This window comes from Ipomoea nil, unplaced genomic scaffold (assembly GCF_001879475.1).
Source record: "Ipomoea nil cultivar Tokyo-kokei standard unplaced genomic scaffold, Asagao_1.1 scaffold3017, whole genome shotgun sequence".
NCBI lineage: Eukaryota > Viridiplantae > Streptophyta > Magnoliopsida > Solanales > Convolvulaceae > Ipomoea > Ipomoea nil.
This window is the reverse complement of record NW_017619445.1, coordinates 876,544-894,361: the sequence shown is the minus strand read 5'-3', so window position 1 is coordinate 894,361 and position 17,818 is coordinate 876,544. Positions and strand designations below refer to the sequence as shown.

The 17,818-nt window shown below is 35.6% G+C and overlaps 1 protein-coding gene across 1 annotated transcript; it reads right to left on the bottom strand.

Annotated features, from left to right (window-relative positions):
* Positions 1–1,492: 1,492 nt before the first annotated feature.
* Positions 1,493–5,252, bottom strand: LOC109163353 (disease resistance protein RPP13-like). The gene is made up of 2 exons (XM_019312113.1): positions 2,402–5,252; positions 1,493–1,841 (listed from the first exon to the last, which is right to left on the bottom strand). The coding sequence occupies exons 1-2, from the start codon at positions 5,177–5,179 to the stop codon at positions 1,716–1,718; spliced, it is 2,904 nt and encodes a 967-aa protein (XP_019167658.1). The 5' UTR covers positions 5,180–5,252; the 3' UTR covers positions 1,493–1,715.
* Between the last annotated feature and the right edge of the window lie 12,566 nt (positions 5,253–17,818).

Genomic DNA, 17,818 nt, shown 5'->3' with positions numbered 1-17,818 from the left:
CCTTCAAACTGTGAGGCAAGTGATTGTAACTTGATGAGAGTATCCTTGAGCATTCTTCATCAATTGTTGTTGTTGCAGATGAATTTAGAGCTTCTGCGACATTCTTCCACTCATCTATCTATGAAGTTTGGAAATTAAACCTGCAGCAACAACAATTGCCAAAGGCAATCCTTTGCATTTCTCAACAATTTGTCTCCCAATCATATCGAATTCTGAACCCAGAGATTTGCTTGCATTTTCACGGAATAAATTCCAACTCTCGGTTTGATCTAACAATTGTGCTTGAAGAGAAAAGTCATTATTTGAGCCGATACTAGTAGCTACCTTTGCAAAGCGAGTAGTCAACAGTACTCGACTGCCAATTGCATTATCTGGAAAGCAAGCTTTGATAAAATCCCACGCATCAACACTCCAAATGTCATCTATCACAACAAAGTATCTTTGATGCAACAGATTTTGGTATAGTTGTTCAGCTAGCTGATCCTCTTGAGTGCTGCTATCCACTACAACCCCCATTGATTTAAGAAGATCTGTGAGCATTTGTAACTTATTATGATATTGTGATGCAACAACCCAAGCTCTCTTGTCAAAGTGGAAGGCAATTGATGAATCTTCATAAACTCTTCTGGCTAACATTGTCTTGCCGATACCTCCCATACCTTGATGGAGACAATTTCTCGTTGCCTGGATGAGTGCTGAACTAGATTCGCCTTTACAGTGTGGAACTCATTGTTTTTCCCCACCATATTTATGCTGCTGTGCAGGGGCTGGGAGTGTAAAGCGTGTTGGGAGGAATCCCCCGCCATCATCATAACATCAACTCCTCCATCACTAGATGTGGTAGAAGCTGCAGCTGCGGTAAGTATTGTAGTTGTTTTCCTTCCAATTTCTTGCAAGGCGGCTGCGACATACTCCAACTTCACTTTGGACAACTCTTTGTGGATGGCATCAATGTCTCTTATTGCTCCTTCCAAAATACAACCAAGTTTGAATGAATGCCAAGTTTCCCCTTGTGGTTTCTCCCCAAAAAGATATGCAATTCCCAAGTCTTCTTCTTCTTCTTCTTCAGCATCATTAGTCCTCTGTGGTTTTTCCTCAAAAAGACCTGCTATTGCTGCTAATAACTCTTCCTCTTCCTCTTCCTCTTCCTCTTCCACTTCATCTTCCTCTTCCGAGAGGATGCTATGGCGGAAGCAGACTGGCAGCTGAAGGAGCTAGCAGAAAAGTTGTTGGCCTCCAAAGAGGGGAAGGTGTATCTATCTTGTCCTGCTTGCTCGGGACCCGACCTTCGTCCCGGAAGAATGGGGCCTGCCCATCTAGCTGCTTGATTACCAGCCCCGAACATCAACCCCTGCCACCCCGCAGTCAACCAGGGGGTCGAGGACACTACTAGAGTCAAAACATGAGCATAATGATTTGTTGATTTACGAACATGACAGAATTAAAATGTTCCCAGTAGTAGAATCTAAAGTGGTCAATAACTAAACCTGAATAAAAATAATCATGAGAAACATTAACAAAAGTTAAAATTGTGTATCTGAGCTCTAGGATGACGTTATTAATACATCTCCATTTAAGCCCTGATAAAGCCTCGCAGCAAGCAATAGTTTTGGCTTAATCGTACCCAGATCACGGTTCTAAGAAAACTTCCCATTACAGGTTACAACAAATTAAAGTGCCCATGCATATTTATGACGGAGACTGTACTACCCGATTCAACCCAGCCGAATCATTAACAATGAAAAGCGTTGCATTTTACAAGCTAGGGTGGCGGCGTCCAAGATTGAGTAGCCATTGAATTGGAGCTTAAGAGTGTGGGAGCTGTATGTCAGATCACCTTGCTGCCAGGAAAAACATATATAATGAGTTAGCAAAAAATTCAACCTGGTTAGCACTCCACTCTTGACAAAAATCTACAAATCATTCTTAGGAATTTCAGATTAACTTAAATACATGTCATGATTGAAATTCTCAGTAAAACGATATCTAATTCCGTATACTATAATTTGATACTTGACAAAAATCTCTTATCATTTGAACACTCATTTGCAGGAAAAGAGACATTTACGTGTTCAAGATCACTGAAATTCAAATGACTATATATGAAAAATATATTTTGATCAAACAGAGAATGTGTAACACTATATAGACAGAAGGCAGTTGTGTCATATAATATGCTGTCATAGCAAATATAAAAAAGAAAGCTATTTAAGAAAAGTTCATAAAAAAATATTGTCTGAGAAACTGAGGATACAATTACACATACATATTGGAAGAATTCAAATGCCCAAATATCACACACTCAGATGCCTTTCAATCAATCTTTTTGCTGTAATATATATATATATATATATATATATATATATATATATATATATATATAGGTAGACTGTAAACATACCTTTTTTTTGCTTTTATTCATCATCATCAACAGAGCTGTAGTGAGGCTGCTATGAATCATTGAAAAGAAATTATTAGGACATGGTGAAACTAAATCAAGTTTGGAGAAAAAGGGGAGTGAAATAAAAAAAAGGCAATAGAGAAAGAATACTGGAGAGAGACTGACCAGTATAGTATATTCCTCAATGACAACCATATTATCATTTCCAAATTCACGTTGCTCTTCTTGAATTTTCTTTGCAGAATTCACCGCAGAAAGACGACAATCAATCAATTTGATTGACTTCAAGTCTAGAATTTCTGCAAAGTCAGTTGGGATCTTCGCCAATTGAGGACACCATTTAATGACTAGGTGCTCGAGATTTGGAAAATGACAGGCACTTGCTTCCCAATGTTTTAGATAACTGAGAGAAATTTCCAAATAAATTAACTGCTCAAAATTCTCCTTCTCCAATAGTTCCCACTCTGTACCAATGCACTCACAACTGTTTAACCTTAGCACCTCAAGTTTAGGCAACTTGCTAAGAATATTAATTGCCTTCCACTCAAATGTCAACTCCGTAAACCTCAACCTTATAAGGTTTTTCAAGCAAACAAGGCAGTTAATATTTGGAATCACAGACGGAAAGCCGAAATGACCACGAAGATGTAGACTCTGGAGCTGGTGTGAATAGGCAAGGTTATTAATGCATTCATCACTCCAACCATCTTCACAACATAGAATCTCTACCTTCTTTAGGTATGGAATATTTGTAAACAATTCTTTTGTGCATTGATCAGGAATTAACACACTAATGCTCTTCAAGTTTTGATGAAAAAATATGGGAATATCACTCAGAGGGTTAAAACAACGCAAATGTTGTAGTTGTGGGAACTCTAAAAAGCTCATTTTATCAATAGTATAAGCTGAAAGTGTTTGAAGATTCCAACTACAAAATGGATCGTCTGAAATGGTTAAAACTCGCAACGATGACAATAGGCATCTCAAATGGACAAGATACACCATATCACAGTGAATATGATTATAGAGTACTCTTAATAGACTGCAAAATTTTGAATTTATAAATATATGTAATCTGTAAAAAACGAAGATGGATCGACAGTTTTTTAAAGAAGAATATAATGTTTGTCTGTTAAACCATTCTGATTGGATGCTTACCCATCGGAAATATTTAGGAGGGGAATTGGACTCATTCTCATAGACAACATGCAGAAGGTTTTCCTTTTTAGCTTCCCTCACACAAAAAGAATGCACCAAATCGTGCATTCCAAATGCCTTTACTTTTCTTCCACAAATACTTTGTTGCTTTACAAGAATTAGGTTCCTATCCTTGAATTCTTGAATGTACCTTCTAGCCACCGCATCAAAGCTCATATCCACATATGCCTTTAGGAGTCCTTCGGCAACCCACAACTTTACAATTTCCTTAACTTGGATCTCTTCATCTTCTGAAAATACGCTCAAATATAAAAAACAAGCCTTCAAACTGTGAGGCAAGTGATTGTAACTGGATAAGAGTATCCTTGAGCATTCTTCATCAATTGTTGTTGTTGCAGATGAATTTAGAGCTTCTGCGACATTCTTCCACTCATCTAGTGTATGAAGTTTGGAAAATAAACCTGCAGCCACAACAATTGCCAAAGCCAATTCTTTGCATTTCTCAACAATGGGTCTCCCAATCGCTTCAAACTCAGCATAGCCAGATTTGCTTGCCTTTTCGCAAAATAAATTCCAACTCTCAGTTTGATCTAACAATTGCTTTTGATGAGAAAAGTTATTGTTAGAGCTAATACTAGTAGCCACATGTGCAGAGCGAGTAGTCAACAATACTCGACTACCATTTGCATTATCAGGAAAGGAAGCTTTGACAGAATTCCATGCATCAACGCTCCAAATGTCATCTATCACAACAAAGTATCTTTGATGCATCAGATTTTGGTATAGCTGTTCAGCTAGCTGATCCTCTCCAGTGAAACTATCCACTGCACAACCTATTGATTTAAGAAGATCTGTTAGCATTTGTAATTTATTATGATACTGTAATGCAACAACCCAAGCTCGTTTGTCAAAGTGGGAGGCAATTGATGAATCTTCATAAACTCGTCTGGCTAACGTTGTTTTGCCAATGCCTCCCATACCTTTGATGGAGACAATTTCCCGTTGCTTTGATGAATGCTCAATTAACATCCCCTTTACAATCTGGAACTCATTGTTTTTCCCCACCATTATATTGTCCTGTGGCTGGGAGTGTGAAGCGTATTGGGAAGAATCCCCCATCATGACAACTCCATCATATCTGGTCGAAGCTGCTGCAAGTGTACTTGTTTTCCTTCCATGCGAGGCTTTCACACGCTCGTACTCCATCTTCACTTTGGACAACTCTTTGTGGATGGCATCAATATCTCTTATTGCTTCTTCCGAAATGCAACCAAGTTTGAATGAATACCATGTTTCCCCTTGTGGTTTCTCCCCAAAAAGATCTGCAATTCCCAAGTCTTCTTCTGCATCATAAAGATGTAAGATTTGGAATTCAATTTTATCTTCCACTTGAAAAGCCACATCTCTGAGCTTAGCTTCCAAGTCTTTAATGGCTTGAATACCATCCATTCTGTTCTCATCGAACAGCTCTATCAGGAAACCAAGCTTCTGGTGGAGACATTGGAGCAAGTTTTCATTGCCAGGGATAAGTCCATATTGTAGTACGATTGGACGAGGTTGAGGTTGCAAGAACTCAAGCTCAATAGTTCTCACAAGAGAGTTTACAGCGACACAAGCCATTGAATTGAATTTTCTCTCTGATCTGATCTAATCTGATCTTCTTCTCACTTAATAAGTGTGTGCGTATAGTAATTATCATAGTTGGACAATTTTCTAGGATATGGCCACGTCCATGACAATACCTGCACTCAACAGTAGGACAAGCAGAGAAAATATGTTCAGTAGAGCGACAATTCTTACAAAATCGAGAGTTAGGTATGGAGTGTGATGGAGTAATAGCAAGAGCAACATCTGTCGAAGAAGGTTTAATTAAACCCAAGCGGGTCTCCTCAAAAAGAAGTTCTTTAATTGCACCATCCAAAGTCGGTAATGGATGACGATGTAAGAGAGCGGCACAGACAGATTCATATTCAGGACGAAGAGCCATAAGAACTTGAATCAAATGAAGGTGATCATCATTAACAGATAGGTTGAATGGTTGCAAGAAAATCATTAACAGATTGCCCCGAGTCTTGTCTAAGATTGTTGAGAGTGGTGAGCAATTGATAATAGTGTGCAAGCCCTGTTGTTTTGTATCGATTAGACAAAAAATCCCATATTTGTTTTGCCGTATCAAATTTTGCAAATTGTATATGGATGGATGGAATAGAGGTATTAGAAAACCAAGTAATGATTTGATGATTTTTACTATCCCAATCTTCAAGGCGGTCAACATATTCATCATCATCTTCAACTCCAACATTCTGAGTTGGTTCCACAATATCACCTGTAACAATACGCCAAAACTTGCGTCCAATCAAAAAACTCTTCATGCGTTGAGACCATAGGGTATAATTGGTACCATCCAAAATCGTTCCAATAGGACGGGAGACCTCAACTTTATCCATAGAAAAGAGGGAAGAACCAAAATGAACAATTGTTCCAAGCAAACTTTAAACCGGAGAGATGACGAAAAACCAAATTTTCCAAGCAAACAATAAATCGGAGAGGAAAAAATAATAACCAGAAAAGTAAATTATTATAACAAGTTGGCAGAGAGGACAAACTCTGTAGCCTCTATCCTCTCTTGGTCTCCCCTTGGCGTCACTCTTCTGGAACTGAACATCAAAGAATCACAGAACTCTGCTGGAACGTGTTGGACTCCACAAATCACAACGGAGAATCACGTACGGCACAACGGAGAATCACGTACGGCACAACGGAGAATCAGTACGGCACAACAGATTGGAAGGAGACTCACGGAGAAAGAGAAGATTTTCAATGACTCCGTACGCTGGACACTGCAGGTCGCGGCTTCGAATACGTACGCTGAAGACAGGGAGCTCCGGTCGGCAGTGTCAAGAACAGAAGGAAAAAAAATAATTAAAGACTATGATACCATGTTACAAATAGTATGAATTGTGTGTATATATCTCTTGAATCAATTATAAAGGATGAACTCCTATATATACAAATTGTAAGATAAAGAAAAGGAAAGAAAAGAAAATCAAAGACAATTAATGAGGATAATAATCAACCAAAAATACAAAGCTAAATATATGTTAGAATATATTCGTTAGAATATATACGTTAACAATCATCAACTGGGAATTGCCTTATGGCTCTAAGTGCCATAATTGCAAGACGAAAAGCATTTTTAATTGCAAGAGGGCAGTATTTTATGTTAAAAACTCTGCAACTTGTAAAGATTAATGTTAGATAATGACAACATGTATATATTGTTTAATGTTAAGCGGGAATCTTACCGCGCAAATCTCTCTCTATATATATAGTTTTATAAACTTTTATTTTAATCTGCATGTGTTCATCCAAAGCCAAGTACATCTAAATCGGATGATGGAGGACAACTAAGTCACAACTTCAAGAAATAATTATTGCCACCCCATTACGAAAACCAACAACTTTAATTATATACAAAAATAAGATTTGAAAGGTTCAAGATGATATGTGAAAATAATTAAATAAATAAAATGAGATTTCAAAGATTTTATTTTATATATTTATATATTATTATTGGTTGTAAATTTTTAATTACTCTTCTGAAAACCAACGAGAAGATTATATTAAAACAAAACCGAAATACAATCACGAGGGGACAAAAGTTACTCTCCAAAAATAGAGGAAGAACCACCTGCCTGCGCAAAATTGACTAAATTATACTTAATTTGGCTTTTTTTTTTTTTTTTTTTTTTTTTTTTTTTTTTTTTTGGAGTTCGGCTTCTAATTTTGCTTTAGCGCTTTGTGTTTACTGTCTCTGTATCCGTATATACGCAAATTATGCCGTGGAAACGTGTTCACAATGCTTTGTGAACACGTTCCTAAACGGCATCGTTTTACCGGCGTCATATTTTAAAAAAAAAATTAATTACTGTGCTATTAACGACGTTTGTCGCGATTCTGGAGGCAGTTTCCATTCTCGTTTTTGGCAGTTTCAAATTACTATTCAATTCTTTGCTTCCATTCGCGTTTTCGCAGTTGAATTCGTTATTCACAATTCTTTTCTTCCATTCGCGATTGCTTGATTTGAATTCGTCGATGGAGGAGACATCGGATCGGGGAGAAGATTTAATCGGTGATGGTTTGAGTACGATTTCAGGTTTTTTGCATTCGATTTCTACGATTTTTGCATTTGGTTTATGTGATTTTTTATGTTAGTTTGAGATTTTAGAAGCTTGAAATTGAATTAGAATGTATATTTGTGTTTGTTATTGCGAGATTGTGGTGTGAGCATTATAATTTATTCAATGTGTGTTTGTAGGATTTTGTGATTCATGGTGATTATTGCCAATGTACTTGATTTACAGTTTGAATGTCCATAATGTCGCAACTCTTATTAATACTCCGTTTCTGTTATGAATTTACAGTTATGAGATTATGAATTTTCTGTTATGAGATTATGAATTTTCTATTATGAGATTATGAATTTTCTGTTATGAAATTATGAATTTTCTGTTATGCGATTATGAATTATGTGAACTGTTATTGATACTCTGTTTCTGCATGTGGTATGGATGTTTATAATTTGATAGTTCTATGTTCATAACATATTAATTGCTATGTTCCTCTGTTTTCATATATTCAGTGAATGGAGATTTTGTTGGTGATTCATTAAGTACTGTCTACTGATCAAGCAGATGTAAACATTGACATTGATGGCTCCTCTTCAAGTCTAGGTTTTTTTCTTAGCTTTTAATGTGAATGTGGTTACTGGTAGTATTATGTCTTTCATGTGTGATGTGTGTTAAAACCATTGAATGTGTGATTCATAATATTTGAGATGTACATTCATAATATTTGAGATGTACATTCATAATATTTGAGCTATATATTCATAATAGTTGAACTATACATTCACAATGTGCAGACTTGTTCTGTCCTATATATTTCTGGAATTTTTATTCTTTTGGTGATATTGCTGGTCAAAAGTCAATCGTTGTTATAGTTGTGGTTATATATATATATATATATATATATATATATATATATATATATATATATATATATATATATATATATATATTTTGCAATTGCAGTTGATGAAGATTTGGTTGGTGTTGTAGTAAGTAATAGTGATGAAGCTTATGAGTTATATAATGGATATGCATACAGAGTTGGTTTTAGTGTGAGGAAATGTCAACAACGTTATAAGGCATCTACTAAGTCAATTCAGATGAAGAGGTTCTTCTGTGCTAAGACTGGTTATAAGGAGAAACCAAATAGTGGTGTCAAGGTTTGGACCGGTTGTGGTGCACTTGTTCAGTTTGATGTGGGTGGGGATGGGATGTGGACAGTTACAAAACATGTGAAAGAGCACAATCATGAGTTATGTTCTTTTGGCAAGATTCATCTACTCCGTTCACATAGAAGAGTGAGAAATAATCATCTTGAATATTTAAAAGATATGAAGAAGAGTGGGGTTGCATTGGCGGATGGTATGAGGTTTTTGAAACATCAGTCAGGGGGGTCTCCATTGGTTGTTTTCACCAACCGGGATGCTTAGAATTCGATGGCTTGTGAGAGTTTGAAGTGTTTGGATGGAACCGATTCCAATTCTTTGATTGATGGCAAGTGTCACAGTCTATCATGACAGATCAATGTGGAGCTATGGCTGCTGCCATTTCTATTGTATTCCCTACATCACGCCACCGTCTTTGCATATGGCATATTGGCGAGAATTCAAAGAAGCATATCAAGGCGTTAAGGAATCATAAAGATTTTTTAGGATATGTTCAACTGTGTGTTGAAATACAACGAGACTAAAGCTGAGTTTGGATTTTATTGGACAAGGTATGTTATTATTTACTGTTTTCATTGGGTACAGTATCCTGTTTGGACATTTAGTCATTTATATTGTGTATTTAAGAGGGTAAGAATTATGAATATACAGTTTAGAAGTTATGAATCTGCAGCATAGAAATTATGGATATTCTATATAGATATTATGAATGTACAGTATCCTGTTTGGACTTTTTAGTCATTTATATTGTGTATTTAAGAGGATAAGAATTATTAATATGCAGTTTATATATTATGGATCTACAACATAAAAATTATGGATATTCAGTATAGAAATTATGAATATACAGTATTTTGTTTTTTTGATATTGTTGTTTTGTTTCATATAAGCTTAGTAAACGTGTCTTGTAACTTTCAGGATGGTGACAGAGTATAAGTGTCATAAGAATAGTTGACTAGAGAAGCATTATGATTGTAGGGAGAATTGGTGTCCAACATTTAACAAGTATTATTTTTCCAGGGGCATTTTATCTTCTCAAAGGAGTGAAACTACGAATCATTCAATTTCTAGAAGGTTATCAAAGACGGTTGGTCTTTGTGATTTTTATTCATCCTTTGTTAGTGTTATTTCCGAATGGAGAAGTAAGGAAAATGGTGAAGATTTTCGGTGTTCTCAAGGAGTACCTGCCATGATGATGGATCATGTGAAACTTCTTTCACATGCTAGAGAGGTATATACTATTGAGATATACTTTTTGTTTGAGGAACAATTTATGAAAGGTAGTTCTTGTTATCAAGAAATTGTTTTGAATGATTATTGTAAGTGCATGTATCATGTGTAGCGATCAGATATAGACATTATAAGGCATGAAGTAATTTTTAAGCCAATCAATTGGGATATTTCTTGTAGTTGCAAGTTGTTTTCTGAATTGGGAGTACTTTGCTGCCATTGTTTACGTATACTTCATGTGCACTGTGTTTCTAGTATTCCCGATAAATACATTCTGAAAAGATGGACTAAAAAGGTTGTTGATGGTAGAAATGCGGACATTGCATCTATGTTTTATAATGTTGGTGTTCCTCCTTCAATTTGTGTTGTTGAGATTAGTAGGAAATTTTAAAGATTGATTGTTTCTAGTCAAGATAATAGTGTTGCTAGACAATTTTGTGACGAAGCTGTTCAGAATGCAAGGAAAAACGATGAAGCTGAGATTGGGGATGTGAATAGAGGAGGGTGGTGTGTCTTCTCCAAGTGGTATTGTACAAGATCTTTCAAGCCGGAGGAGTAAATGTGTGAGAAATAAAAGGAGTAGTAGTGTTATTGAGAAGAAGTACACTGCAGCAAGGGGGAGAAAAGAGTGCTGCAAACAAGCTTGCTTCAATTACAAAGGGTGCTGTCCAATCATTGGTTTTGGAAAATATATCGGAGATTGCTCGGGATGGATATCTCGTACATCCAAGTTCTGGGGGTTCACAGTTTGTTCATTTTAATAAGAATTTAGATCACAATGTAGCTATAGATTGAGATTGTGTTAATAGAACCTGTTATCTGTTAAGCAGTGATATGATGAACACAATGCAAAATATTCAGATTTGAACTATATATTTCCATTATCTTTGATGTATATATCTACAAGTTTTGCATTATATGTTCAGATTATGAATTTACATTTATTAAATTATGAATTTTCTATTATGAGATTATGAATTTACAGTTATGTAATTATGAATTTTCTGTTATTAGATTGTGAATTTACAATTATGTAATTATGAATTTTCTGTTATGAGATTATGAATTTACATTTATGAAATTATGGATATAGAGGTTACAACTATGACCAGAAAATTCATAACTATAAATTTATAATCTCATAACAGAAAATTCATAATTACATAACTGTAAATTCATAATCTCATAACTTTAAATTCATAATCTCATAACAGAAAATTCATAAATCCATATATGCACATTCATAATTATATGTTCATAATTTATGGACTCTATATTCATAATATCTGAACCCTGAATTTATAATAATAGATTTTTATAATTACATAACTTTGAATTCATAACCTTGAAAATTCATAATTACATAACTTTAAATTTATAATTGCATAACTGTAAATTCATAATTGCATAACTGTAAATTCATAACATCATAACAAAAAATTCATAACTTCATAATAGAAAATTCATAATCTCATAACAGAAAATTCATAAATCCATATGAACCCTATATTCATAATATCTAAACCCTGCATTAACAGTAATAGATTTTATATTCACAAGTGCAAAAATATTTGTTCACATTACAAAATGAGAGATTTAGAAATTTGGGTACCAACAGTCATAATTTCAAAATGAATCATTCACAAATTCACTGCTTCATGTTCACAATATTTTCAGACCCCAAAAACATTATAAATTCATTTCTTCTTCGACACCTCCTTTGTCGCCTTCATAACTTTGTTTTTTACAGTGTTCACACCCCGTGTGATAATGTTCGATGCATATTTAGCTCTTAGTTCACAAATGAGGTCAGTCTTAAAAAAAACATTAAATAATCGGTTTAATAGAATGTTAAAAAACAAAAAAAAAAAAAAAAGGAAATGTAAGTTGAAACTAATATATGTTATACTCTTACATTTACCGGGTGTTTCGCTTGAACCCACTGTTCCAATTTTGCACAGTTCCTTTGTATGTTTCTAGGTGTCTCATGACATATATGCCACAGTCAATGTCATTGTCAAGCTCTTTCCAGTGAATGCTCAGGAGGTCTACAGGAAGGTTTTCTAGCTTACGTAACAGGGGTGAATTTTTTATGGTCAAGTATTCTTTGAAAGCAGTCATCTGGACAAAAATTATGTCGATGGTCATAATGGTTTATATTAAATGTATAACAAATGATTAGAAGTTCAAGTTTATTATTAACTTATCAGTAAACATGGGCAATCTTGATATTTGTCAATCTGTGAAACATCAGGAGGCAAAGACTTGTTGTCTATGATATCCACTTTTTTTTGCACTGATGTTAATGCAGACAACGAAGTAGTGCCCGTGTCGCAGCACGGGGAAAATATCTAATTTCAGAAGAAGAAGAAGTTAGAATAGAAAAAATAAAGTGTTGGATGTGATAAATAAAAGTTGAATGTGGGTAATATAAATTACCAAATCTGCATCACTGATGTCAAGATTCCTAAACTTGGTAATTTCATATTGTAACCTCTCATTGAAATTTTGCTTCTTCTTTTCAAGTGGAAGATCCCTCATCCGTTGATCAGTTGGGTCAAGTTGCATGACGTAGCAAAACTAAGATGTAAGCTCAGGTGTGTAATGTCGTCCTCAGGGGATTGGGGGTTATGACACGCAATATGCAATCGCAATAAACTAGGCACTAGCATAAGGAAACCAATAAGAAGCTAAGCAAATCATAACGAGATTGAGGAAAATCACACAACCAAAGTAACACAAACACATATTAACAAGATGTAAACACAAAATAATGAAATAGGACTCAAGCTAGGAAGCATTATCTTCTAGATGCATAGCACAACCTAAGGATTGAGGAAAATCACACAACCAAGGAATAGAGGTGATGCACGTAGGAATCCAAGTCTATAAGTCACTCACGCGAGCAAATTAACAAGGACTAGAACAAAGGAATTGCCCCACTCTCGTGGTGAATCAACTCCAAGTTCTTCAAGAACACAAAGCATCAAAAACCCCCAATTTCCCCCATTTTTATTGGAAAAATCGGGTTTATGCAAGGAGTGGTTTGGAATCTTGACCCAACTCTCATTGAGGCCAAGAATCCTCCAAAACATGTCAATGAATGTTGTACACCAAGCATTAACAAAATACAAACACAAATCCTTCATAAACTCAAGAACCCTAGGTTAGTGTTCTTCCCCCTTTTTGCAATAATCATAAATCAAGCATCAAGATAGATAATACAACCCTAACTCAAGCCCATAAACTAATTACTCATCATTGAATAGCATAAAGAGAACAAAAACATAAGCATTAAACATAAATCTTGCAAAAGAAAGAGATAAGAGAAAGAAAACTTCACTAAAAATGGATGGCAAATCTTGGAATCCAAGTGTTGAATCCTTGATTACAAGCTTGAAATATGAAAAAGAACTAAATCTACACTAATCTAAGCTATACTAGAGCTAAACCTAACTAAGGAATGAAAGGGAAATGAAAGATGTGTTTTTGGGGTAAAAAATCTCCTTTTAAAAGAGCAAAAACGAGCTGATATGAGTTGCAGAGGATTGGCCACGGGTGTGGCCATGCGCGTGGCTTCACCCGTGGCCAGAAATGCAGTGTGTACTGCCCAGTGGCCACGGGAGTGGCCACAACCGTGGCCACAAGGCAGTATGCACTGCCTGTGCACTGAGTCTGTCTTCTAGGTCATTTTTCACCCTCGAAACGTTTGAATTAGCCTTTGGTGATTGAATCAAAGTTGTAGCCCTTCAAGTTATATTTCCAATGACACAAGAATAACTTCAATTGGACATTTGTAGCTCGAGATATGATCCAAATACTATGATATCGATGTGCAGGTCGGGAATTGCAATGCATTGATCTTTTGCTTCTCTTTTGTTTTGATTTGCCCAAATGACTAAGACCATTGAAAGCACCATCCTAGACTCCTTTAGAATTGTTGCATCCATCTCCATAGCTTCATATTTGGCTCTCATTGACTCTAAATTCATCCAAAATGCCTCAAAAGCATACAATTGCCTGCAACTCTACAATTTATGCATCAAAAGATATAAACAAAGGAATTAATGCACTTCTTTGCATAAAATCAAAGTGTTTGTCACTCAAAATATGTCTATACAAGGGGTAAAAATATGGACATAAATGCACTTATCATTGCAGCTAAGGGGAAAAAATATGTATTAATAGTGAGAATTGATAAGTTGTCCACTATGTATCGAGAATTATAAAGTTCTACATTCATAGTTTCAAATTTTAAAATTTTTTGGTTTCAACTTACATGTACTGATGTGCTAAAAAAGATGCATTTTGGCTGCCCCATGCTCGCTGTGTGTTGAGCAATGTAAGCCTCAACGTCCATATATCAATGAAGATGCTATAAATTTCACCACTACTCATTGTGTGGAAGTCTCCTCGTGTCAGAAAGAATTTATCAAAGCTAAACAGTGTTTCACTACAACACCAAAAAAAGATAAATAAATAAATAAACAAATTAATACATGTTTATAAATGTTAAATATTCAAGATAATAAAAAGTTTACTAAATATTTAGATTCAAACGTACTCTATTAGATGATTTTCAGAAGCATCCATGAAGGCATAGTTTGATATGACCTTCTCTTTGACAGTAGCATTGTGAACAAATGGTGCATTTTTAGCCTAGAAAGGTAACCGCAGGTTCAGTGGGATGTTTTTGAATTTTCTTGTTGGCCTCCTTCGGATAGTGACGTCTTCAACGCCAGATTCGCTATCTTGAAATGCACTGTGTGTTGGACAAAATGAATGAAGTTAGTTAATAATATCATAATTGCATAACTGTAAATTCATAATCTCATAACAGAAAATTCATAATCTCATAACTTTAAATTCATAATCTCATAACAGAAAATTAATAATTTCATAACAGAAAATTCATAATATCATAACAGAAAATTCATAATTTCATAACAGAAAATTCATAATCTCATAACTTTAAATTCATAATCAAATAACATTAAATTCATAATCTCATAATAGAAAATTCATAATTTCATAACAGAAACTTCATAATCTCATAACAGAAAATTCATAACCTCATAACAGAAAATTCATAATCTCATAACAGTAAATTCATAATCTCATAACTACATTAATTTACTTATCAACATCATCAAGGGCAGTAGCAGGTGTGTTGGGAAAATTCCCACTTCCTGTGACAACGAAAAATCACAGAACCGACTGGAGCACAAACACAAGATGATACACAATATCCAAAAATAAATAACAAAGCAATGAACACAAGATTTACGTGGAAACCCCAAACCACAGGGAAAAACCACGGGACCACCACTACCAACAATTCCACTATAACAAATCTCGGGTACACAAGTTCAGGCTACCACACGAGCCATACATCCACAAATCATCAAATACACCAATTCTAGGCCAAATACATCCTTTAAAATTCACAGGCTAAATAGGAATAATATCTCGTACGTACTCAAAATATCCAACTACCACGAACAAGATAAAATGAATATAAGTAGTACGAGATTACCCAAAAGATGCCTGGAATAAATACAAGCTGGCCTTCAAAAGATTGATGAATATTGTACCCCAAAAAAGGCCTAGAGAAACTCACGGCAAACAAAAGCAACCATGCGCCAAAGTTGAAGAAAGAAAAATGAAATTGCTTTCTTCTTTGCTTGGAGTTGCTGCCGGCCAACTGTCTCAAGCTCTCTCTCACTCTATTTGTCTTTTTCTCTCAATCTATGTATGTATGTAGATTGCTCCCCTTTTATAGCCAAAATGGATGAACATGGGAGTAATGAAGAATAAATAGAGAATTAATTCTTCACCCCTTCAAATGCCAAAAACTTTTGCTTCTCCAACCTCTTACATTCCCTAATATTATTATTATATAACATAATAATAATAATAATTAGGCTAAAAAAAATAGTGGATAAAAGTTGGCTTGGTCCAAACATGAGCTATTTACCACATAGGAGGGAAGCTCAACCCAACAAATCTCCCCCTCCCGACTATGTGGAAGATACCGCCATCCCAGCGATAGAACAACATACCTCAAACTTTCCTCTTAGCAACGATTTGGTCATCATGTCAGACCCATTATCATCAGTACGAATCTTTTCAAGTTCAAGCATCTTGCATTCCAAGATATCTCTGTCTTGAACAAACCCGAGCTCCTGAATAAACTTCTTCATCCATAGCATTTCTTTACTGGCCTCAACAGATGCTATGAACTCAGCTTCAGTGGTAGACAAAGCAATACACTTTTGCAATCTTGATTGCCATGAAACTGCTCCCCCTGCATAGGTAATCAGATAGCCTGAAGTAGATTTCCTAGTATTAATGTCTCCGGCCATATCAGAATCAGTGTACCCGGTAAGGATATGTTTCCCTGTACCAAAACACAAAATCAGACTTGAAGTACCCCGAAGATATCTCAGAACCCACTTCACAGCATCCCAATGTTCTTTCCCTGGATTTGAAAGAAATCTGCTAACAACACTTACTGCATGAGCAATATTTGGTCTCGTGCATACCATCGCATACATCAAACTACCAACAGCTGAAGAATAAGGAACTCTTTGCATTTCTTCCTTCTCTTTCTCACTAGAAGGACATTGCTTCTTGCTCAACTTGAAATGCATAGCAAGAGGTGTATTCACTGATTTAGCTTCATCCATTTTAAATCTCTCAAGTACCTTCTCTATATACTTCTCTTGAGATAACCACAACTTCTTATTCTGCCTGTCACGGATGATCTTCATCCCTAGAATTTGCTTTGCTGGTCCCATGTCCTTCATAGAAAAGGACTTATTCAACTCTTGTTTCAATTGTTGAATTCTTGAGGCATTGTGACCAACAATCAACATATCATCAACATAAAGCAGCAATATAACAAAGTCATTATCAGAATATCTGTTTACAAGAACACAGTGGTCTGAAGAAGTCTTCTTGTACCCATGCTTATTCATAACAGAAGTAAACTTTTTATACCACTGCCTCGGAGCTTGCTTCAAACCATACAAAGTCTTCTTCAATCTGCAAACATAATCCTCCTTCCCTTTGACTTTGAAACCCTCAGGTTTCTCCATATATATCTCCTCATCTAAATCACCATGGAGAAAAGCTGTCTTCACATCCATCTGTTCAATTTCTAAATCCAAATAGGCTGCTAGACCCAACACAACTCTAATAGATGAAAATTTCACAACAGGAGAGAAAATTTCATCAAAATCAATACCTTTCTTCTGGCTAAAACCCTTCACCACCAGCCTAGCTTTGAACCGTGGAACTGAAGTGCCTTCTTCATGTTTCAATCTATAGACCCACCTGTTCTTCAAAGCTTTCTTGCTCTTTGGTGCCCTCACCAACTCAAAGGTATTATTTGCATATAAGGAGTTCATCTCATCTTGCATAGCCTCAAGCCACTGTCTCTTTTGCTCACTCTCCATGGCTTCTTCATAAGACTCGGGTTCTCCCCCATCAGTCAAGAGCACATACTGATCAGAAGAGTAACGAGTAGATGGTCTCTGCTCCCTGTTAGACTTTCTAGGAGGATCAACTAGAACCTGCGAAGGAACTTCTTGTTCCTGGTGCACAACATCATCAACATGACCATCTACATCAACTGTATCATCCTGAAGGTTCGGTACAAGATCATCATTATGACCATTCTCCTGAATCTCATTAACGTCATGTGTATCTTTGTTGGAAACTGGCTCAAG

Bases quoted from the DNA above. Each gene is read 5' to 3' on its own strand.
- LOC109163353 (XM_019312113.1), bottom strand. From the start codon at position 5,179: ATGGCTTGTGTCGCTGTAAACTCTCTTGTGAGAACTATTGAGCTTGAG. The intron at 1,842-2,401 runs GTATGTTTACAG...TTTTCCTGGCAG, and splicing joins TGAATAAAAGCAAAAAAAAG to CAAGGTGATCTGACATACAG.